This window comes from Crocuta crocuta, unplaced genomic scaffold (assembly GCF_008692635.1).
Source record: "Crocuta crocuta isolate KB4526 unplaced genomic scaffold, BGI_CrCroc_1.0 scaffold9, whole genome shotgun sequence".
Lineage (NCBI taxonomy): Eukaryota > Metazoa > Chordata > Mammalia > Carnivora > Hyaenidae > Crocuta > Crocuta crocuta.
In genome coordinates this window covers 10,591,771-10,615,837 of record NW_027551567.1, presented here as the reverse complement: position 1 = coordinate 10,615,837, position 24,067 = coordinate 10,591,771, and the positions used below count along the sequence as shown (strand labels likewise).

The window sequence follows — 24,067 nt, the reverse complement described above, 5'->3', positions numbered from 1 at the left end:
ATAATAAACTGTGAGTAATGCACGAAGAATGTAATGTACCCTACTTCTTTCATTTAACATTTTCACTTACAATTCAAATTCATTTAAAAATTGCTATTTGTTCCATTTTGTAAAGCTTTCTCCACAATTTTCTATTTCTTTAAGATAAATTCCAAATCAAAGAACATTAACATTTTTAATGCCATAATAAATAATGCAGTGGGAGGGAAAGCTGGTTGTCAACCAACACGTGTTCTCCCTTTTTTTGCACAAAAAAGTTTTTTTTCCTTGTCAGAATTTCACATTACTAAATTCTGGTCAATTGGCTATTTAGCACAATGCTGCAGAGCAACTTCAAGGAGAGTTCCTCAGGAGAGCAGATGTGCTCTCTACACTTTCCTCAGTGACCTGATCCTTCATCTTGCATCTTTAAATGAGAATGCTGATATCTGGAGGCAGGAGTTCAAATTCACACATAAGAATCAGAAAAATGAAAGAGCTTCAGTTCTCAACACCCAGGTCATCATACTTGGGCCAGGACCACCGACTGAGGCTTTTACATCAGAGAAAATATTATTTCTATTTACTTAAGCCAAGTATTTTTTTTTTTTTGGATGAAACTTACTGCTAAAAATCCTGTTGTTATCATCATTATTGCTTTCTATACAGTTTTTTTGTATTAATTTATACTTCCTACCTGCATACTACCTTTTATTATTAGAAGAAAAAAACACTGCAACTCTGAGATGAAAGATGGCCATCTCCTAATTTGTACACCTGCAGGTATGCTTTCAAACCTTTATGTTTATAAAATTTGAAAAACAAAAAACATTTGTTGTACTTGTTTTTTCACTTAATCATAAACATTTCTCCAAGGCAACAGAGTTCTAACTCATTTTGTTAAAAAGCTGTGTAATATTCCATGGATATACAGATATAATGACAGCCTACCTTTCTTCCACCAATGGACACTAAAGTCATTCTAGGTTGCCACCAAAGAAACCATAAATGCCTGAGCACACAGACACATATATATATGTACATACATTTATATCAGTACTTTTCTATTAAAAAAATAAACCCATCTTCTAAATTTTTTTAATGTTTATTTTTGCGAGAAAGAGAGAGAAAGAGAGAGACGGCACAAGTGGGGGAAGAGCAGAGAGAGGGAGACACAGATCTGAAGCAGGCTCTAGGCTCTGAGCTGTCAGTGTAGAGCCTGACGGAGGGCTTGGACTCATGAAACGTGATCATGACCTGAGCCAAAGTCAAACACTTAACCAACTGAGCCACCCAGGTGCTGCCCCAAAAACCCATTCTTAAAGTAACCCAACTACCACTGGATTAAAAGTAAGCATGTTCTTTTAATTTTAATAGATATTTCCATATCCCATCCAAGAAACTGGTAGCAATACAAACTTTCACCATCATTACATGAGTTTATATCACCACATCCTTGGATTCTGAACAAAGGATCCAGAAAAGGGTATGCTTTTTAGCCACCATGAAAACTAACCAACCAACCAACCAACCAACCAACCAAAAAGAGCCCCGGAAAACAAAAGATTACTTCATATACTAACATGAACCTTTGTGGGGACCTACTGATCCCAGAGTATGATACTCCTAAAAAAGGGAAAATATAAAATAGCAAAGGACCACTTGAGTCCTTTAAAATGAAGAGTCACAAAATAAAAATAAAGAAAAGATAGTTCTTGCAAGGGAGACTAATATACAATAGTTTTAAGGAACTCAAATAGAAAGAGAAAGGAGAACAAAGCAGGATCAAGAAACTATTTTTTGTTTAGATCGCTGCTTAGATGTTGACTTGTAAGTAAAAAAAAAAAAAAGCTCCACAGTTTACTTCAATTTCTAATTTTAAGGCTCTGAAGCTTCCAAGTCAAGATGGTTTGAAAAAGAATGGAAGAATAGATCATTGTGATTCTTTGACACTCAAGAAGATAAGTACACATCTTTTTCAGATTAGGGAATGACCAAGTGAAATCTACCAGAGCCAAAAGTTTTTCCAGAGTAGGAAGACAGAGAAACCAACAAGGCAAACTAATAGAAACAATTTCTTTTAATGGAGATAATAAGAACTATTATTTATAGTAGCATAGCTGACTTACCTATAAGAACAGGTACAAAACAGAAAAAAAGCATAGGACAAAACAAAACCAAAAAAACTTTTAGAGTGTGCAATCAATGGCAGAACTGAAAAAAGATCTTGCTTATTAGGTTTGTGATAGAATTTGTTACATTTAATGGGCAAGTAATAATTGGCAGCTGGGGAAAAGGTATGCTTGAAGGCAGTAAAATAAAATTAAAGTGGTAATTGATCATCCAAAGAGGTAATCAGAATTAACTATATGAACTTTATTTCATTAATGAAATATCCTTTTTAAAATGTTAACATTTTTAATTACAAAAGGGCCTTAAAATAGTCATTATACTTATGAAGCAAAATAACATCAAACTAATCATTATTTACCTTTGCAACAGTAGGCATTTTATTTTCTTTTGGAACAGTGAAGTGTTTTCTTTTCTCTTCTGACCTGTAAGTTTTTATTTCTTCTTCTCCCTTTGCAGTTCTCCATTCTTCCTGCCTACTGAAAGAGAATTAAAAGCCACACATTAATCTAGAATTTTTATAACTGATTTCACTCTGAAAGGCATGTTCAGTGTCACAGAAGGAACGTGACCCCTGATGTTTATTTTTCAGGTAGAGGATGTGATAACAATTTCTGAGTTTAAATGCATAGGCTATGAGCTCTGGACATTTGGTATTAAATGACTGGAATACTGGAAAAAGAGAATGTCTACTTGAACTTGATCCTATGCTCCTATTCATGGTCTCTAGCAAATCAAGTACTCCGTTCTGAGAACATGATTATCCTAAGGTAACTGCTTCAAGGGTTAGAAATTGGATTTATTTTTTAAAGTTATGTCAGTGTAGGGCTGAGATGATATCTTGTGCCCATGGATGGTTAGAATCTTAAAAAAAGAGGCGTAAGAGAACCTTGAGACTGATATAACTCCTAATGCCCTAAAAGAACTATGTTCTCTCCAATGAAAAGCAGGTATAGCTTCAGCTATTGAAAAAAATTTCAACTCATTCCAGGCATCAAGCTGAAAGTGAGCAACAGAAAAAAAGTTGAAGAACATTAATTGTGAACTTTAATTTCATGGAACCTAACTTATAAGGGCAAGAGAATTTTAGTTTTTACTTTAATTCCTTACAACTTTAAAGTTTTGACCTGCAGGGCTATTTAATGTTTGAATGTTAATTTTTCCCTGGAGATTTCAGTTGGATGGGAGTTAATGTTCAAACCTGGAATAGATCTATAATGTGGAGATTTTATTACTAGAGTATATTAATGTTGTCATTTTACTTAACTGCAGAATCTCTAATGCAACTGGTCATAATTCTAAGTGGAAAATAAAATGAGTAAATTTAAATCTTGTGAAAATAATGGCCTTGATTTAATTTTTGTTTGATCTTAATTTTTTTTTAGTTTATTCACTTACTTNGGGGGGGGGAGGGTGGGAGAGGGAGAAGGCACGCAAGCACATGCCCAAGTTGGGGAGAGGCAGAGAGAATCCCAGGCAAGGTCTGCACTGTCAGTGCAAAGCCCGACATGGGGCCTGAATCCATGAACCATGAGATCATGACCCGAGACGAAGTCAGATGTTTAACCAACTAAGCCATCCAGGTGCTCCATTATTTATTCTTTTTAAATTAAATTTATTGGAATAACCATAGATTCACATATAGTTTTTAGAAATAATACAGAAACTTCTTGTCTCCTTTTCTTAATAACATTTTCTTTTCTCTAGCTTACTTTATTATAAGAATACCATATATAATACATACAATATACAAAATATGTGTTAGCTAACTGTTATCTGTAAGGTTTCCATTCAATAGGAGGCTATTAGTAGTTAGTTGAGTATCTGGGTAGTCAAAAGTTATATGCAAGTTTTCATTTGTACAGGAGTCAACATCCCAACTCCCATGTTTTTCCAGAGTCAACTGTAGTCAGTATTAGTTGTGTTCATATGAACCACATTCATGAATAATGCATTACTAAATCAAAAGAAATCAAAAGTTACTAGACATAAAGTTCCTTAACAAAATGGACCTTGAAAACAGATTTATATCAAATCAAAATTTATGTATGTATACAAATATAAAAATAATCATTAAACAACCATTTTAGGGGCGCCTGGGTGGCTTAGTCGGTTAAACGTCCGACTTTCGCTTAGGTCATGGTCTCGCGGTTCGTGGGTTCGAGCCCCGCGTCGGGCTCTGTGCTGATTGCCAGCTCAGAGCCTGGAGCCTATTTCAGAGTCTGTGTCTCCCTCTCTCTCTGACCCTTCCCTGCTCATGCTGTCTCTCTCTCTCTCTCTCCTAGAAATAAAATAAAAATATTAAAAAAAAAAAACAACCATTTTAATATATAAAAAATGTTTATATAATGTATTACCAGTAAATACCATGTAATTTCACTATAATTATCTGCATATGGTGTGCACACCAAAATCCATAAAATATTATAACAAACTTCATGAAATAGGTTTTAAAATATAGTTAAACAAGATAAACTAAGATTATTAAATATGCTACTCATCTTAACTCATTCCCCCCCATATCTTTCACATGAATCACTCACATGAATCATTCTAGAAAATGATACAATTGAAACTTAACTTTCCTTCAGAGTCGTAACTAGTTTAAAATACTAACCCCTCAGAAAAATTTAAAATAAATTAGAAACTTGAAAAGATATTTTGAAGGTTATAATTCAAAATGAAGATAAACAACTGCAGTACATAAAACTTCATAACTCCCCTTACCTGGCTACACCGGCTGACAGCTCAGGTACCACAACCCTCCGACTCCAAGCTACCAGATCCCGCTCTGTGGCTATTTCACTTCTTGGTGCATTGCTATGCATCTGCCGTACACCTTCAATTTGTCCACTACGTCTTAGTCCTACATTTGGTGGTGAATGAACCTCTGAGGTAGAACTTACAGAGCCTAATTGAAAAAATTAATATAGTAAGTTCTATTTAGAAACATAAGCTTATAACAGAAAACAAAATCTATACTATCTTCCACATGAAACTTCCTATTAATGAAAACAATTAAATTACCTAATCAGGAATCAAACCACAGGCAAAAGTTTAATGAAAACAAAACATAGTTATTCAGTTAATTAGATAAACTAATGAATCATGACTACTGACTATAAACATGTAAAATCATTAATTTTTAAAATATGCTTTGTACTCTGGAAAAATTATAGAAGAAGCAAAACCAGTTAAACCCAAGAATATATATACAGTTCATAAATCTTTTAACTTTTCTCTTAAAATAATGTTACAATAGGGTGATGAGATATTTGAGAATGTGGAGTGTATTTCATACATTATTGAATAAATTTTTTTTTAAAGTTTTTCCAGGTTCTACATGTTTACTATAGCAAATTTGGAAGAATATATCTATTTAAAGACTCATTATCTACATACAGTTTGAAACCTTATATTATGAACATTTTCTTAGCTATTATGTTTCTAAAAACACGATCATTCTGGCAGCCTAATGTTTCATTTGATGGATGTGCCATATTTTTGTTTAATTGCCTCTTTACTGTTTAAACTATTACAATTTTAAAAATATTTTACTTAAAGCAAACACTGCTTACCTCTACTTAAACGGCTGGTATTACTGACACCTGCTTCACTAGAACGTCTCAGGTCTTGCTCCTGTTGTAGTCTCTGAATCATGCTGTCCAGTGGGCTGATCTCCTGGTTTGCTTGCTGACTTAAAACTTGATTCAGTCCTATTTAATACCACACAAAATGCTGAGGACACTTCAGTCCACTAGTCAAACCATTTTACTAATTGATTTACTAACTAAGCTCACTCTGAGTCCAGAATTAAACATAAATTTTGCTTAAGTAAAAGACCTCAAATGATTAACCTGAAATAATGGCAGTAAAATACACATACATATACACACACACACACCCAGGAACATGCCAACACAAACCTAATTTACGACAAATAACAACGATACAGATAACTTACTGTTTACCACGATTCAGGCACTCATAATCCTCACAATAATTCAGTAAGATACATAATATTAACTCCAGTTACAAATGAGAAAATCAAAATAATTACTCAGAGGCACATATATGGTAAATGGCAAAAGTAGGACTTCATCCTAGACCAGTTTCTTTTTAAAAAGGCAAATCTGATTACCCAACTTTCTCAAAAAAATTTTACTGCTTCATATATTCACCAAATTCCTGAGTGTCTATTACTTGTTTGGAACTATACCAAAGAAGTGAGGATGCAGTGGTGAGTAGGATTCAAGGTTCTTGGCTTTAGGCAGCTAACATCCTAATGGGAAAATTGGAACAATAAATCCATATATAAATGCAGACTGTGAAAAACGTTAAAGATGATAATGAGAAAAAGAAAATGGGAAAGAGAGCTAGGAACTACTTATGGTGAGTCAGAAAGTCAAAGAAGCCCTCTTTGAGAAGGCAGAATTTAAGCTAAGACTTGAAGAAAAAGAATTAGTCATCCAGGTGAAGAACAAGAAAACGAACACTCCAGACAGAAGGGAAGAGTTGGAACAAGCCTCTGAGGTAGGTAGGAACTTGGTGTGTTTTAACCCACCATAATTTTCCAGCATCAACTTTCACCTGTATCCGTCATATGGGACTACTTGACTCTTCTGCTCTCCTAAAAGGATAAACACCTTTATGCTTTGGAGATTTTAACTACAATACTCCCAATTCAAGTATAAACCTGATAAACATTAACTTATCCTTCAAACATCAACCAAAATGGCAACTCTATATTTCTTCTGTGAAATCTTTCCAGACTACCCCTGAAAGAATTAGCTGCTGTCCTCTTTAATTTCCCCAAGCCCAATATAAAAAGGAAGCCCACTAGTTAGTTCCTCAAAAGCATGGATTGCCTTATTTACCTTAATAGCCTAATTTTAAACCTAGCATAATGCTAGGCATATAAGAATGTTCAATCCTGCTGAATAGATAAAAAAAAAAATGTGTTGAGATATATGAAAGAGCTGCCATGAGAAAAGGGAGCAATTAGTATCGGGTGTGTGGGTATATTAAGAGATGATGTGATGAGATCAGGCTTCTAGAGTGGGCTGGGAAGAGAAGACACAAGGACATTCTGAAACAAATTAGTAGTAAGGAAGATCTAAGGAAAGGGAAAATAACATGTATTAATAAGCATATAATGTTATTTCATTTTATCAGAGAAAACTAAAATTCAATGGGATAAAATGAACTTGTACAAGGTCACAGAGCTAGAAAGTGGTAAAAGAAGAGGTAGAAGTTAAAATGCCTGTTGATATTCCCTTTCCTCTTATGTTGCTGGGAAAATATGTCTGAACATCAATGACTAATCTGATATCTCAAGTTACAACTGAAGAAGCATATTTAAAGTATATGGTTCAAATATAAATGTAACAATATAAATATAAACTGCACTGAAGCCAACATATCATAGCAGCCATCTATTTTTACCTAATACTAAGAGATTTCCCAGAATTTTATTGCAGATCTAGATTTACAAAAAAAATATAGTTACAAGAGATGCTAAAGACATTTTCCATCTGTTCTATATTGCACTAGGTTAAGTCTAAAATGGAAAAAATGAAGTTTACCTTGAATTCTGTGACCTAGAATACTTAATTCTATGACTCATGTAGAAGCCATAATTATTGCTATGGGTTCTCTTGTGGTCCTGTACTAATAACTGACATCTAACTTACTGTCAAGATCAGGTACACTCTTTCACTACTGTAAGGGCAGCTTAGTATGGAAGAATGAACTAAGAGTCACAGCTGGATCTGAGTACCAGTGGTTCCATATACTTTAACTTGAACAAGACATATGTTATTAAATTTTCACTTTCTCAACTTTTAGAATAAGGATGATATTTATGAAAATCCTTTAAAAACTGTTAAATGGAAGAAAAAAGTAATAAACATGATAATTAAGTAGCACTGATATTTTAATATTTTTCTGTCCCTGAAATCCCAGCCTAGCTACCTATTTTGAGACCTAGGTAAGATCGGATTCTTGTCAGTTCCCCTCCAAGAGACTGAAGACATTTATCTTAATTTCAGCCCCATGATCAAGACTTCTCTAATAACTGAGACTCCTCTAATCTGAATATTTGCCAAATTCCTCGAATACTACCTGTTCTGAGATTCTCTGAGATCATGCTATGTCCATGTATGAGACATTTTAGTTTCACACATTCCAGACATTCAGGTCTGCTGGACTGTACTACTCTCTACAAGTAGCAGGAGGGACTATTCTTCTAATGCTTCTCCTCACTCTCAATCCTGAGTGGGCATGTCTACTTTCAAGAGTAGCTCTTCCTATCCAAAAGGTTCACCTTCATTTCAATTTCGTGCCAAATTCTTAAAGGAAAAGAAGAGGTGTGGTGTCTGTAATACAGTGAGATTGGTTTTTTGATGCAGCTTTAAGAGACTCAATTCATTATTTCAAAGTTACTCATTATATATTACATCTCAAATGTGTCCTTTACATCTACTTAGAAGTTTTGTCCATTATGCTAACATTCAGAATATTTAAAATATTTTCATAAGCTTTTTTCTAATCTAAAAAATAAGAGATGCATGTATTACAAAACTGGTTTAATCTTCTTTATAGGGTCTATTACTTTCACTTAATTAATTAGTCCTACATTTTTTGTCAAAAGGAAAGGTCTGTAGACCTTGTTTCCATTTCAACTTCCTTTCAATTCTTCAACTAATTTGACTTTCATTCTCCATTACTTCACTAATAAGCTCTCAACACGTTCATCCCTATCTTAAAAATTTTTTAAGTTGATCATTTCTTAAAAGAGTCTTCGATATGAATGGGCTATCTAGTCTTAATCTCTCTCACCTCATACTATTATTCCTTTCAATAACATTTATCACAAGTTTCAACTATTTGTTTATAACTGTGTTTATTAATTTTACTCCATGAGAACAAGGATTGTGTCTATTCAATTCACTACTGAATACCAGTTTAGAGGCATCACAGAGAAGATTCTCAATATATGCTGCTGAATGAATAAATAAATGACCAAGATTATCGCTCTCCAGTGTTCTTTAATTATCTTATAGCATATACTTAAGCGTTATTTAAGGGACTTTAGAGAAATTTTTAATAACCACTTTACTTCTCATTTGTTCAAAACAGTAACAACATTTTACCCAATTAGCAGTTTTATAAGACATCAACAGAAATGGAAAATTTGGCAGTCTATGAAAATGAACATTTACCTGAGGAAGTTACTCCCATTTGAGGGATGAGTTGCTCCTCCCTACAATTTTCACGACCAGGAACTAATCTCTGATATCTTGATGGATGAGGGTTACCATCAACATCAACCAAAAAAGGGGGAGGCATGAGATGAGGTGCTTGCTGAGTCTGTTCATCTAATACAAAGTTGTTAGCATCACGAATAAGGGGCCGATAATCACTATGAAAGAACATCTGATCTGCTATCTGTAAAGAAGCACATAAAAGATGGAAAAATAAAAATTAATCATTTATAAATTTCTGATGGAAAGCAATGTTTTAATGTAAATCAAGGTATTAAGCAACAACATAATATAATATTCTTGAGTTAATGGTAAAGAAGTCTTACTTTATTTTTACATTAAATTTTATGATCAGAAAAACAGCTGCTCTAAATTTTCTCTGGAACAAGGAAAAGACTATATATATAAAACACTAACATAATTAAATTTGTGTAATTTCAAATTAAATGGTAAAATAAAATCTAGGTATAAATCATTCAGGGGTACTATTACTTTCCTAGAGCTACCATGTATTATCTTACTGTTTTAATAAACAGTAATTTTTTATTAGCATTTTGCAGGGGGAATCACTCAATGAATACATTATTTGAATTAAACTCTAATGTAATCGCTTATACAATTTAAGAAAATTCTTAAGTATACTGTACAGGTGACTTGTAATTAACCTAAAAATCAACATGACATGATTTTCCAAGACTTAATAAACATTTCGCTGAAGTTTTACTGAAATTAACACAAAATTTTTAACATGAACTCATGCGTGACACAGCTGTAACTTCAAAATTTTATTGATCTGGTATTTCTTAAACTATGAATTATTCAATTTTTAAGGCATTGATCTTAGACAGACTATTTCATATTTAAAAACATTAGTTATATCAGTAGGCCATACACTTTTGGGAATCCCATGAAAGTCACAGATTTTTACCCCAGGTAAATGCATTTTATCCATATGAATAAAACATTTTACATAAATTCAGAGTCTCTCCATGGACAACCTCTCCCATGCCCAGCTTTAGAATTACAAGCTAGACTGCTCTAGCAGCTTAAGTAAAAAGTTATTCTTTCTGAAATACAAAGATGACTGAATAAAATTTTATTATCTAATGTCTATTACAGAGAAGAGTAATTTAACAACTCTTATGTTCACTGAAACTTAAGTCTCTAGAGTACTTAAAATATAATTTTTCAAGCTTTAGGCTGAAAGCATAAATGATGCTTACCCACCCCTGAAGAAGAAAATACAACCCCTAAGCATCCATGGATTTAAACAAAACAACGAAGAAAAAAAGAAGAAGAAGAAGATATAGAGTCATCATACTCTACCTTGTCATATTTGCTACTGGAGCCAAAACCAAAAATTAGAAGATGTCCATGAGAGTCTGTGCATGCAAAATGCTGACCGTCAGGAGAGCATTTGCAGTCAAATACTGCACCATGTCCTTGGCCTTCAATCTGAAACATATTTAACCAACAGTCAGAAAGTTGCCATTAAAATATAAAGAACTGGTCATTACTGTTACTAAAATTTTATGATAAAAGATATGGAAAAATATACATCCCAATAAAGTGAAGATTAAGGATAACACAGTACAATAACAAATTTTGTGAATGTTCATGAAAAGTGCCAGATTAATAGCCTTGAAAAACAAAGTGTTCTCTTTATGCACACACAGATCAAACACAATTCAGGAAATAAAACATCAATCTCCCCCACCCATAGAATTCTGCTTCATGTCTTTAAGCCACATTTAAAATGCAACTGCACCTTACATCCATCTTATCTGCATTTAATCAAGCCCTTTCAGCAAAGGCTGACAACGTGTAGTAACGGTAGCGAATTTTTGTCAACTCTTGGAAGTAGTAGCCAGAGATTATTGCTCACAAGACACTAAATTTTTTTTTTTTGGTAATAAATTCCCTTGATGGTCTGACTCATCTTTTAAATGGTGAATTTCAAAGGTTAAAGAAAAGGTTTTTTTTACCTGATAATTGTTTTCTGTTTTCCAGTTCCATTAATCCAGAACGAATGGGTTTCTCCCTGCAACCTGTCAATCAAACAGAGGTGGCCAATCACCACTCTGAATTTTTTTTGCTCTCAGTGCTTCTTCAGACTATGTTCCAGTTGAAAACTTCTTTAGCAGTGTTCTGAAAGAGGTAAAAGTTCTACCCTATCTAAAGCACATCTAGGGACTGAATTTCAGAAAACAACTAAAATAGGGAGTTGACTCCCTAACAAATAACAACTAAGGATGATTTTCAACAAATGCGATTGGATTTCTGGATTAGCAGAATCGGAACACACACACATTATCAGGTAAGAAATACCTCCTCTCTGTTCCGGTATCCACTGATCTAGAACTGAATTGTACTAATACTATCCCAATATTCCAGGAAATGCTTAGAAAAGACAGAAGTGGTATTTTTCTCTCTTTAGTGTTAAAAATATGACATTTTCACCAAAAATGGAAGTTAAATTAAAATTCCGAAGAATAGTTAATTTCTCAAGGGAAGTTTGCTCTGTGGTCAAAAGAGAAACTATCACTCTAAAAGAAAGGGCTCTGCCTAAGAAGTATATAATATCACAAATGGACTGATATAAAAAGAAAACTAGTTTTTCTTCAGCTTTTTGAAAAGAAGGAAAGAGAGCACTGGTGTTTATTAATGTGTTTTGGATAGTGATAATAACAGGAAAGAGGAATAATTTTCTTAAAATTAATCATATGAAAGAAGATTGGTAAACTTACCTAATGACTAATACACTTAAAGATTTACGATACAAGCAAGAAAATGGTTGTGAAGAAAGTTGGAGGATAAGACATTAGAGAAAGGGAAATGATTCCAAGTCTAGCTTAAAACTATTCAAAAAGAGAAAGAATAGAATGATTTCTCCAAAGTAACATACAGGCATTAGTAGATACATATCTTAGTTTGTGCCAAAAATGAAAGACTACAAAACAAGAAACGTCAGGATGAAAGTCTTTTCCGATGTTTTCTGAGCAAAAAAAGTTATATGAACTGTTTATAAGTAACCACTTGAAAAAGTTTACCTCTAGATAGAATTCCGTATCAAAAATTCAAGACTTCATTCAAACTGCCTTGGCAATTTGTCAGAGGTTTTATCTCAGTTCATTTCAAATTTAACAAAAAAGGAACTACTTTATAAATCTACTCCATTATAATAAATGCTTCAAAAAATGTAATACTATTGTAAGTCTAAGTTTATAATTCTAAGTACACAGTAGAACAGAGGAAGAGATCTGAAAGAAGTCTGATCAGCAATGACAAAGGATATTTAAAAGATGTTCATAACCATAGTACCCTTCACATGATGTTTAGGCAACCCTGCTCTATACTTTTCTTTCTTCTTTTCTTCCTTCCTTCCTTCCTTCCTTCGTGGAGTGGGCTCCATGGTGACTAATCAACCCTATTTCCATTTAATCTACTAATGTTGCCATATTTGCAATTAGTAGATCTGTAAAAGAATACTTGGGAGATGTGGAACTTATAAAATTCTAAAAAAGCAAAGAAAAATTATATCAGTCCTACTGAGGGTCACTCACTGTCTTTCCTATATAACACATGATGTTTGAATATGTCAGTACAATACCAATTTTCTTGGTATAAGACATCCATATAACTTCCATGTGACTTTTATATGGACAAAATAAAAGTGTATTTCCGGAACATCAGAAAAAAAGTAAAAGCACATTATTTGGCTTACCCATTATTCATTAAAGACACTGAAAGAATCTAGTCATGAATCAATTAGAAAAGGAGTCCATAACATCTTGGTAATTAAAACACCAAATTTATCTTTAGGTAACTGCTCCTCAGCTAATAAACATCACCTAACTATAAAATGCAGACTAGGCTTTCTAGCTGATACAAAGCAGAAAAATATTTTACTTTTCCTATATACTAAATACACTGTAACTGTTTTTTATGCTATGATTAAGCCAACCAAAAAAGAAAGTTAAGTATTTCTCTATGAAAAATGATTTCACCTTCTTAAATCACGCTGAAAGTACTTCTAAGAATTCCCAAAGGAAAAAAAAATTAATAATGAAGGCACTATCTGAATATTCATGTGTAACCAGAAAACAAAGCTTATATTCAAAAACCAAAAGGATGAAAATATCTTCTCTATCCTTATTGAAGTTATATGGGCCTATCATAAAACTAAATGTACTGACCAAGAATAAGTCAACATAAAATTTAATACTGTATATAACTTAAGCTAGTATTCAATGCATGTTGTAGAAAGTTTAAAAACAGAATAAAAATAAAATTTTCAAAGTGAATTTTGGATGAACTACTCCTAATAAAATTAAGCATGCTTAAGAACATTTGGAACATATGTAAATACAGACCACACATTAAATCACAATAAGGAGAGCTGAGAAAATCTAGGAGATGGTATTTACCAGTAAGTGCAAAAATTTCAAAAGAACAGGAGTTAAAATAAAAAATTTACTATGCAATTATAATACAGAAATTATTCTGTTTTATTTTTAAAGCAAGAGATAAAAGGATTAGATGAGTTAAAATAATAATTCCTTTGTAGGGAAATTCTCATTCATATTGACTAAGGAATTCTAAAAATATTTCCAAGAAATGAGTAGTACTAGTTAGAGGTTTACACTGAACTTGAAATAATACAAAAACTTAAGGGCAAAGAGCTCTGATTATAACAGAACTGTCATATTGAATGAAGAATACTAGTATCTTTCTCAAGGCAGAATATTATCCACAACTACCAATATAATTTTTGTTAAGCAGAAAGACGAATAATTAAAGTAGACAGAGAAATGAGGCCTAAGACCTAAGAGACGGCTCTGGTTACTAGCAAATCATGTAATCTCTTTGAAATGATAGAGATAATTTAAATGATCACCAGAGTCCTACCCAGTTCTAAAATTCTAATATCTGATATTCAGGTATTCTTTTTGGAAGAATTAGACAAATCTGGAAATGAGGTATAGTGAAAGCACTACAATACACACTAAAATTACAGAGTCTAAATTACATCAATCGCAGAGAAACTCAACATAATTCAAGGAGGTTAATAATATGGGCTATCTTAAGCAGAGTTGTCCTGTGAAGGAATTATTCCAGCTTTATGACCTGGGCCAGTGGGTTTTTTTTTTTTTTTGTCTCATTCATTTTTAAAACTATACTACTGTTTGGAAGGGAGCATCTTACCTAGAAATACTCCAGAATTTAAAATTCTGAACCTTTAAACACCCTAATGATTTTGTGACACAGACTTATCCCAGGAATAAAATAGCTGGGAAACGGAACTTTTGCTAAGATTTATCCTTAGAAAGTCATTATCTATAAAGAACTTTTAAAATTTTTCTACTGGGGGAGAAATAAACTTAAGAAAGTACACTAAATACTGAAGACAGACACTGTCATTATATGATTAAAATATGCTTTGGCCATTTTAGTCATTATGATAGCTAGAGTGCAAACAAAAAACAGACCTTCAGGGAAGTTACCCACACTCTAATAGTCTGGGTGTCATCATATTACTTTAAAGACCGTGAGCAAATTAATGTTTCCTTTAATACTGAAAATTCTTTAATGTGTAGTGAAACATTATTAAATATGAATTAAAGATAACTGTAGGTAGGGACAAAATAAATAAATTTATATAAAAAAGGAACTGCTAATAACTGGCTTGATAGAACCAGTAGATTCATAAAAGTGATTCTGAAGAATGAGCTCTAATTTTCATCAAAAGAACATTTCTTATCAAAATAAATAATCTTCAAATGTAACAGCATTCTGTTTACCCATATTCTGATTTCACAGAGGGCTGTAATATTATTAATCAGCTTCTTGTAATGTTTTCCTCCTTAGGCCTCTGACATAATATTAACATGCTAGCTTTCTAACACACTCTTTAGGGATTGTGATCTCTTCTCCACTGCTAAATATGACTGTATTTTAAAAGTTTAGCTTTAGGCCCTCTACACTGTTCTATCTCCACGAGGTAAACAGCATTCTACATAGAAGACTTCAACATCTCTTTCCACTCATAGCCCTTCTAAATATTCGATATCCATTGTCAGCCGGCCATTTCCACATAGGTCTCCAACACTACGTTACGTAAAACATATCAAGATGAGCTTTAAAAATATCAGTTTTTCTTCACATCATTCATATTTCCTTTAATATCATTTTTTCAATGCAACCTAGGGCTAATACTCCCAACATATTTATTAAATTTTCTGTCACTCTCCAGCCCTAATCCTTCTACCAGCCACAAAATCCCAAGTCCTATACACATGTAGTTTTCTTTCACAATTTTTCTACTACCTAACTCCTATAAATTTTCATTATGATTTCACTGATAAAAGTAGTTATCCCCCAACCTATTCAACTTCACCCCTGAAATACTACTACTGGCAATCAAACCTTTTCCCTTGTTTCTTAAGTATAATTTATCAAAGTCCCACTATGTTAACTATTTTTTTATGCTTACAAGGTAATATGAGGCCATCAACAATCTACCTCAACGTATACTTTTCAGCTTATCATCCATTTTTCAAAAGCTATTCCAGATAACCATTCTAAATTACACACATCTTAACATATCATTCTTGGTTATTTGTAATATTCCTTTTATTTATAAAATTAAGTATCTTTCTTAATTTCTCAATTTTTATTTTTCAAGACATAATTCCAATTCTTCTAAAAAAAAAAAAACTTTCTGACCATCCACTCTGAAGTGATCCTTACACATCTTTAGATACAGCAATTCTCTTTCCTCAAATGCCACAGACATGCCATATTACCACTGCTGGCTAAAAACAAAAACAATGTCTTATTCTTTGTGGTCCCCATATTTTGTGCATAGCAAAAATGTTTGCTAATCAAAGTGTGTTTCATACGTATGTATACATGCTATGTAACTTTAGATACTTCCTTGTTTAACTATCAAATCTCTAAAACCCTTGTGACAGTAACTCACAGACCAAAACAAAGAATTACATAAAAGTAATTCACTAACTGTAATACAGTATGACAAGCTAGAGAGACAAACTCACATTCATGGCAACAAATTTTAAGATATGTTTTTGATACTGAAGATGAGAAAGAGACAGAATCTAGAGAACTGGAGAAACCTGAAAAAAAGTGACAATAAAGTTTATACTCAGAAGATTGAAGGTAATTCCTTACCCAGGGAGGCTGAAACAAGGACTGGAAGCATCAAAGAATCCTTTTAACATAGAGTGCAGATATATGGCATCTTGTTAGATGATGATAGATAGGTAATGAAAGAGATGGAAGGATGAAAGCAAAAAAGGAAGGAGAAGAGAGAAGGAGAAAAAGAGAGAAAGATTTATCTTGAAATCTTGATTCACAAGAGAACACAATATGAGATTACCTATTTTGAGCTTCTCTTCCTTTCCTAGATACATGCAGCTACAACCATCTAAAACTAAATTAGAGGTCACACTGAGAACATATTGTCAGAAGTATGCATGTGCAAAAATTCTGAGTGGTGGATTGGCAGCCTCTGCTTGTTTGGAACGTTGCAAGGAGAAATACATTGTTCTGGATTAGTGGACACTGGAACATTTTTTAAAAATCTCAAGTAAAAGAAAAGGTTAATTATAAAAATAAGGAAAATTTTAATAAAACAAATAAAAATTGTTATTTAGAATTTACTCATGAAACAACAAAAGTAAAGCAAAACTCAAATTCAGTAAATTGCTTTCTAGAAAGAGACATTGTACTCTTCAATTAAAATCAAAACCAGACAAGAGACAAACTACAGCTTTGAGTAACATGACAGAAACAGAAAGATATGAAAAGAGAGTCATAGACATAGCTAGAATAATACAGAGAAAAGGAAGGGAACAGTAAAGATAAAAGCACCAGAAACATGAGGAAAGCTACGATTGTGGGGTCTACAATCCCACTTCAAACATCTTTTATTTACTATCTAATAATAAAACCAAGCTTCATTTAAGCTTGTAGTTAAAACATAGTTATACTGTGTTAATTTAAGGGGAAAAGGGCTATAAAGCAACTCTGCATTTAGGATGCCCATCTATGGTTATATTAAACTCTCAAATTTGCCTACTTCTTTCAGGAAATGGAAATATTAAAAAATCCTTTAAATTCAGTTCAGTTTCCACACATTTTCAAGTTATTTCTGGGAATAATTTATCTGACTTTTAACATTTAATTGAAATTTCAGAGCCTTTAAACTAGAGTTTAGAACAACTCTCATCAAAACAAAGCTTTATTAGGCTTGCTAAACAATGCCCGAATAGTTTGGAATATTCTTAATATGTACTATCTGCCTTCAACAAAATAATTTTTATCCTGAATATGTATATAAATATATAAGTATATAAAGGGCTGTTCAACTATAACATGAATAATTGACAGGTTTTAAAAGAATGTAGATAAGTAAAGCTTAAGGGCTAAAATTTATATATATTTTTAATTAGAATAAAGTTGTTTTAATCTTTGCTACAATANGGTTTCTACCTTACATACTTCTCCAACAAATGCTATTAAAAGCTTAAGATTATTTTATTTTTAAAGATAAGACAATGGTGGTGGGCAGTGCAAGGAACATGTATTGTCTATTCCACTTCATGCCCTCTTGTATATTCCCTCTTGTCATATACTTCTTGTATGTAACAAAAGCAAACCCAACACCCACCCCCCAACTGCTTTTCCATTCAGATCTTCCATTAAGAGAAAAGCTAGTAGTAAAAATAAGCAAAGTAACTCCATCACTTTTTCTAGACAATACCACTAGCAAGTTTAGAACCTTTTTATTAGATTTTGAAATGAAATAAATTAGAGGACTTTATAGGTAAACAAGTTAAATCTTTATCTCAATTCTTAATCTCAAACCTTGTTTATATATTTAGATGGTCCTATAAAGTGTCAGATTTTTAAAAGTGTAAGTCAAGCCTTGATACAAGGGGAAAACACAGTAATTATTTATCAGAATAAGTATCAGTGCAATATTAATACATCAGGGCTTCACATTTTAAATTTATTAAATGTACATATAATTCTTTATTAAAATGTAATTACTCCGTGCCAAAAATAGGCATTTGCAAAACTCAATTTCTTACCTGTGAAAGGCATTTTTGATGATACAAGTTTAATTTTTGTCATAGGTAAGAAAAGGACAGTAAAATGCTGATTAACACAAAATAATTATTTGTTACATGATTTCAAAACTTCTTACAAAGGTATTATGAATTTCAAGTAGAAAATCCAATTATTATAAAAAAGAAAAACCAGTATTAAAGCAGTATTCCCAAAATATAATTGATAAAAACCTGTATCTTAAAGAATTTATATATACATTTTTTGTTCTTTTAAAGGCAGTTTACATGCTTTATTTTCAGGCTGTGTATCTGTTCAATGGTGAATTTTTCTTCATGTTATAAGGCTTTGATTGTAAACTCACATGAAATATTACTTAGTCCTAATAATACTACTTCTAAACTTCTACCATTTCTAGTCTAAACAGGGAGTATTCCACTAGAATTATTCATCCTTAAATCTTCCAAGGCACTATATAACTACTTCCTCTACTCAAAAATTATTTACTAAGTTGAACATATGATTACTAATAAAATTTAATATTAGGGTTTGAATTTGTACTTCTTCAACTTTTATGGTATTTTAGTACTGAAAAAATGACTGACTTGATACACAGAGCTAAATAGTTATGACTACTACAACCAAAATGCTACATTCATGAGAGTGGGCAATGAACACAAGCTTCTACTTTCCCCTCAAATTGTTTTTATTTCCTTAATAGCAATGCTGGATGCTTTATCTTCCATCTGTCCACAGATAAAACAATCAATGAAATGGACAAAAACAAAGCAAAGAGCAAAAACTAGGGCACTTACAGAACTTATAAATGAAGAGACAGAAAAAAATCATCAAGCTAAATTATAAGATCTCAAAAGATATTTAGAGTTAATACCATTATAAAAATACATTTTCTCTTGGTGACATATCACTAACTAGGTAGAGTTGGAAGTTAGCTGTGCAATGGCCAACCATTAATTAGAGTCAGCATTAAGAACACAGTAACAATGGATTAAAAAACATGGGCTTAAACCCCAAGATCCCCTGTAACAGCTGTGTGACCTAGATAAACCTGGGCAAAGCAATTCATCTCTATACAGTTTCTCCATTCATAAAACCAGTAAAAATAAATATGCCCTTGACTTCATTACAAAGTTTTCGTGAAAACCAAATGAGGGAATATATAGAGTATTTTAAGTCATTAAAAATCATGCAAAAAATTAAAAGGAGTACCCTTATTTTAATTAGAGAAAAGTGTAGTTCATTTTCTAAGTGCAGGCTGTATTTTTAATCCTTTTCAGTCTGTTTTGTCTTTCTCAGTTTGAGTATTCTATGGATACCATCCAATCTATATATTATATAAAGTTGTCTTTCTCAGTTTGAGTATTCTATGGATACCATCCAATCTATATATTATATAAAGTTGTTTCTTCTGCCCTTTAAAGGCTTTTCTATCTCTTATTCTTGGAACAGGAAAAATATCCTTATCTAAAGCTCTGATTAAAACAATTTTTAGGCAGTAATATTAACTAAATCCCTTAGTTAATTTCAATGACTATGCAATGTAATATGTCTGACTTTAATTGCCGGCTACATCACTAATTTGTAATGGTTTAAGAGCAAATCATTTCAGTCTCAACGTATTCCAATTTTTATAACACAAGGTGGAATATTAGTGTGATCAACTTACCTGAACAGAAAAAATTCACCTTTGTAGCTTAAAGGTGAAAGCAGTATTCAAGTACGAGATAAAACATCCCTCCAAACACTCTACTAACCCACCAATGCCTTTTGAAAATATGAAATTACTTAAAAAAGTCACTAAAATATATGTATAGGCCACAAATTGTTTTCTTTAGAAGCTATAAAAACAAATTGAGGAACTAATATTTTTATTTAAACAGAGACGCCTCACAAAGGAGCAAACCAGAAACACAAGGATAGAAAAGAATTCTTTACCAGCATATTTAAGGATTTGCTTTTAAAAAAAATCTCTATACACATATCACTAAGGAAATCCATCTGTCATTAAAAATTGTGCTCCAAATAATTAGCAGTATTTTTAGAAAAATAAGAATTTGACAAATCTTAAGTTTTATTGCATATACACTAAGGCATATGTATAAACACAGCTAGCCGAATTTCTTCACTAACATTTATCTTCTTATTCCTTCCTCTGATTTTACTAATTACTTATTATGTAGAACCTTACTATGATTATCAATGAAGTATAGTAACACCTTCATGAAATTCTTTCACAAACCATGGCATTTCAAAAAAGACACTGTGAGTTTCTTTGTTTGTTTTTGCAAAATAACTGACTACACTCACTATTAATTGTACCTTTTCATGACACATTACAAGAGGCTTCCATAATTGATTTTAAAAAGTCTAAAGATGATGAAATAATAGAAATAAATGTTTCTTTCTTTTGTTGAAAGGTATCCCAGATCTCTCTCTCTCTCTATATATATAGGAAATAGACTTTTTAAAAAAGTGACTGATAAACAGCAATATTTGAGAACTTCATATTTCATACAGTGGTTAGAAAGAAGTGGAAAAACACTTCACAGTAGGCTGTATGTGATATTAAACCATTGGGTTTAATATCAAAACTCAGCAAAATATACTAAAAATTTATATAAAAAGCAAAATTTGGAGGGGAAGGGAGCTTAAACACAATAAATATTTAACATACTACAATTCCATGATAAAAGACAAGAAAGCCTTTAATTTGGCTTTAATTTTAAAATGGGGGTGTATTGGGGAGGTGCCCACTTGACTCACTAGGAAGAGCATGAGACCTTAACATCAGGGTCATCAGTCTGAGCCCCATGTGGGGTGTAGAGATTAACTAAATAAAACTTCATAAAATAAAATGGGTGTACTGGAATAAAAGTCTGCTGCACAAGAGGACTACTGAAGTACAACACAATATATTTATAATTTCTCCACATGGTTTTCCAAAATTTTTCCTTATCTATATTATATTATTTTGTATCTTTGTATTTGTGAGTTTCTCAAAGTATCACTGTTAACACTATTTTAGAAACCAAATTAGTTATCACCACTATAACATGTACTGTTAATATGCACAATTTTCTTTTAAATTTAACATCTAAATATAAGTGTACAATACATAATTCTTTTTTGAAACTTAAAGACAAAATATATCTAAATAAACTCCTAAATGGATTTCCTTTGTGATATGCAGAGTTCCTGCATGAAGTCCCCAAATCTTTAACAACTATAAAATGAAGAGAATGATAATTACCATATTGAAGTAAGATCGAATTTTGACTCCTCTTGCCAGATCCCACACTATCACGTTTCCATCGTGACCAGCAGAAAAGAGAACTCTCGGATCGAATGGATGTGGCTCAAGGACAAATACCTCATCTTCATGACCCTGAAATATTTTTGAAGTTGAAAAGAATTATAAATTTAAGAAATAAAATTCAATCAAACATCAATATGGCAACATTTCTAGAATGTGAATTCTAAGAATTATTAACATAGCAAAAATCTTCGAATTTATCAATGTATCATAATGAAGCTGAGCTAACACCACTGTTCAGGGCTTTGCTATCATTTGGTCAAACCTTAAACTACTACTGATGCAGCCCTATATATTAACGATCTAGATTTCCAAGTCAACCTTGTGTAACTACACTTTAAAATTATTCCTAATCTCCCAAAAACACGTGTTATCCACCTAGCAAGATGTTTTGGCTATCTTTATAAAAGACTTTATTCTTTATTCCTCAAAGAAAATATTCCATTCTATAATCAGCTTCATTATACCAAATAAAAATGAGCTTTTTTCCTCACCATCAGGACATGAATTAGTTGACCGGTGTAAGAATTCCAAACTTTCAGAGTCATGTTATTAACTGCAGTTATAACTGTATTGTCATGTCGATCCCATGCTACCATAGTTACTTTCATTTTTGTGATTTTATCTTCTATTCCTTGAAGGTTTTGGCTGAAAGTGATGGAGGCAGTATTTGTTTACACCAATATTACTATTAAAATACTAGTATGACAAAAACCTAAATATGTCTTCTTATAATCTATATTCATTACATGGATAACTACCATTTGACAGTAATTAAGAATAATCTGAAGCAACAAAGAATGAGGGCAAATACACTGTAGAGTCAGCAAATACCCAGGATTTCAGCACTCCTAAGCCCTTAGTAATAGATGACCTTGAGTATGTTATCAATGCTCTAACTCTACCTGGATCCAAGAATTCTGTGCCACACTGCTCATTCTCCATCTTCTACTGCTGCTATCATGCTCCACTAATTGCTTTCCTCTCCCATCCACCTGAGACCACTACATACAGAGTTATTTATTAAATATTAAAGCCAAAATAACAGTTACAAGGTGTAATATAACTTCTCTTGGCTATCAATTGTCTGTAACAGATAAACACTATAGTATGTTCTACTTTTTAAAGAAAACTAGTATTCCTATAGTACTATCATCATCTTAATAAATCAAACTGAAAAAAGTCATTAAAGCAGACCTTATGGCATTAAATAATTTTGGATATATTTACTTATTTATCTCTGGTATATATATGGCAATAAATAATTTCAGAAATATTTATCTCCAGTAATACCTCTAGCTACTATGAAAGTAATCATTTTAACCTGGATTATGACATATGTTTCTATAGGCTGAGAGTCACACCAACTTTAAATGGTCTACCTATATTATGCAGTATTTCAAATGTGAACTCTTACCCTGCGGGACGAGTAGCCATATCCAACAAAATGCTCTTCCATTCTCTTCGTTTAAATTGCCAAATACGTGCTGTCCCATCACGGCTCCCACTCACAAACCTAAATTAAAGGAAGCCCATACCCCCCGCCAAAAAAACCACATGTACTTTACTAAAATGCATTTTTCCAGAGCGGTTTTTCAAAATACTGAAAGACAGCACTCATCTTTATTTACACAAGATTCTGACACAATAGATTACTCTGTCAAATATTCTCTACAAAATTAACAACTTCTGCAACTTTATGGGCTTTTCAAACTTTATGTACATATTCTAAAGTGTATGGCTAGATTTCAAAAGGACATTCAAAAGTGGTTCAAGGCCACTATTTACTACCTTACAAATAAAGTTAATATTTTTCAATGGAAAAATACTGATTTTCCTCTCAATGTCAAAGAATTTGACTTCTTTTACTCAAGGTAAAAGATACTTAGAAATAGCTTTCTTTCATTTTGAAATAAAAACCTGGGAAAATTTACGAAACATCATTTAAGTTTATCATCAATAGTTTGCCTCAAATATTACATTAGGATACATTTCTAAACTCTTCTCAGATTCCCTACACTTTGATATGTATAGAAAATATATAGAGTGGATAAAAGTCCCTATTATTAAAAGTGACCAAATACACCAACATTAATAGAAATAAAACATAAGACATGGTCACATGCATATGAAGGCTACAGTCACTCTTGAGTGTAACTGCTCAAGATTCTTATATTAGGTAGTTAATATGTATACAGTTATAATTAAAATCTGACTACAAGAAATGTCTGTATTTGATAACTTTAAAATTGGAATTAAATTTACA

General features: G+C 32.2%; 1 protein-coding gene across 1 annotated transcript in view; it reads right to left on the bottom strand.

Annotated features, from left to right (window-relative positions):
* The window catches only part of PHIP (PHIP subunit of CUL4-Ring ligase complex), a 116,746-nt gene that overhangs the window by 46,173 nt on the left and 46,506 nt on the right, over positions 1 to 24,067 (bottom strand). The window contains exons 10-17 of the mRNA XM_077750355.1: positions 23,219 to 23,317; positions 22,296 to 22,449; positions 21,739 to 21,873; positions 10,701 to 10,829; positions 9,333 to 9,558; positions 5,688 to 5,825; positions 4,837 to 5,020; positions 2,471 to 2,588 (exon numbers count right to left, since the gene is read on the bottom strand). Of these exons, the coding sequence (XP_077606481.1) occupies positions 2,471 to 2,588; positions 4,837 to 5,020; positions 5,688 to 5,825; positions 9,333 to 9,558; positions 10,701 to 10,829; positions 21,739 to 21,873; positions 22,296 to 22,449; positions 23,219 to 23,317 (1,183 nt within the window). The remainder of the gene's footprint in view (positions 1 to 2,470; positions 2,589 to 4,836; positions 5,021 to 5,687; positions 5,826 to 9,332; positions 9,559 to 10,700; positions 10,830 to 21,738; positions 21,874 to 22,295; positions 22,450 to 23,218; positions 23,318 to 24,067) is intronic.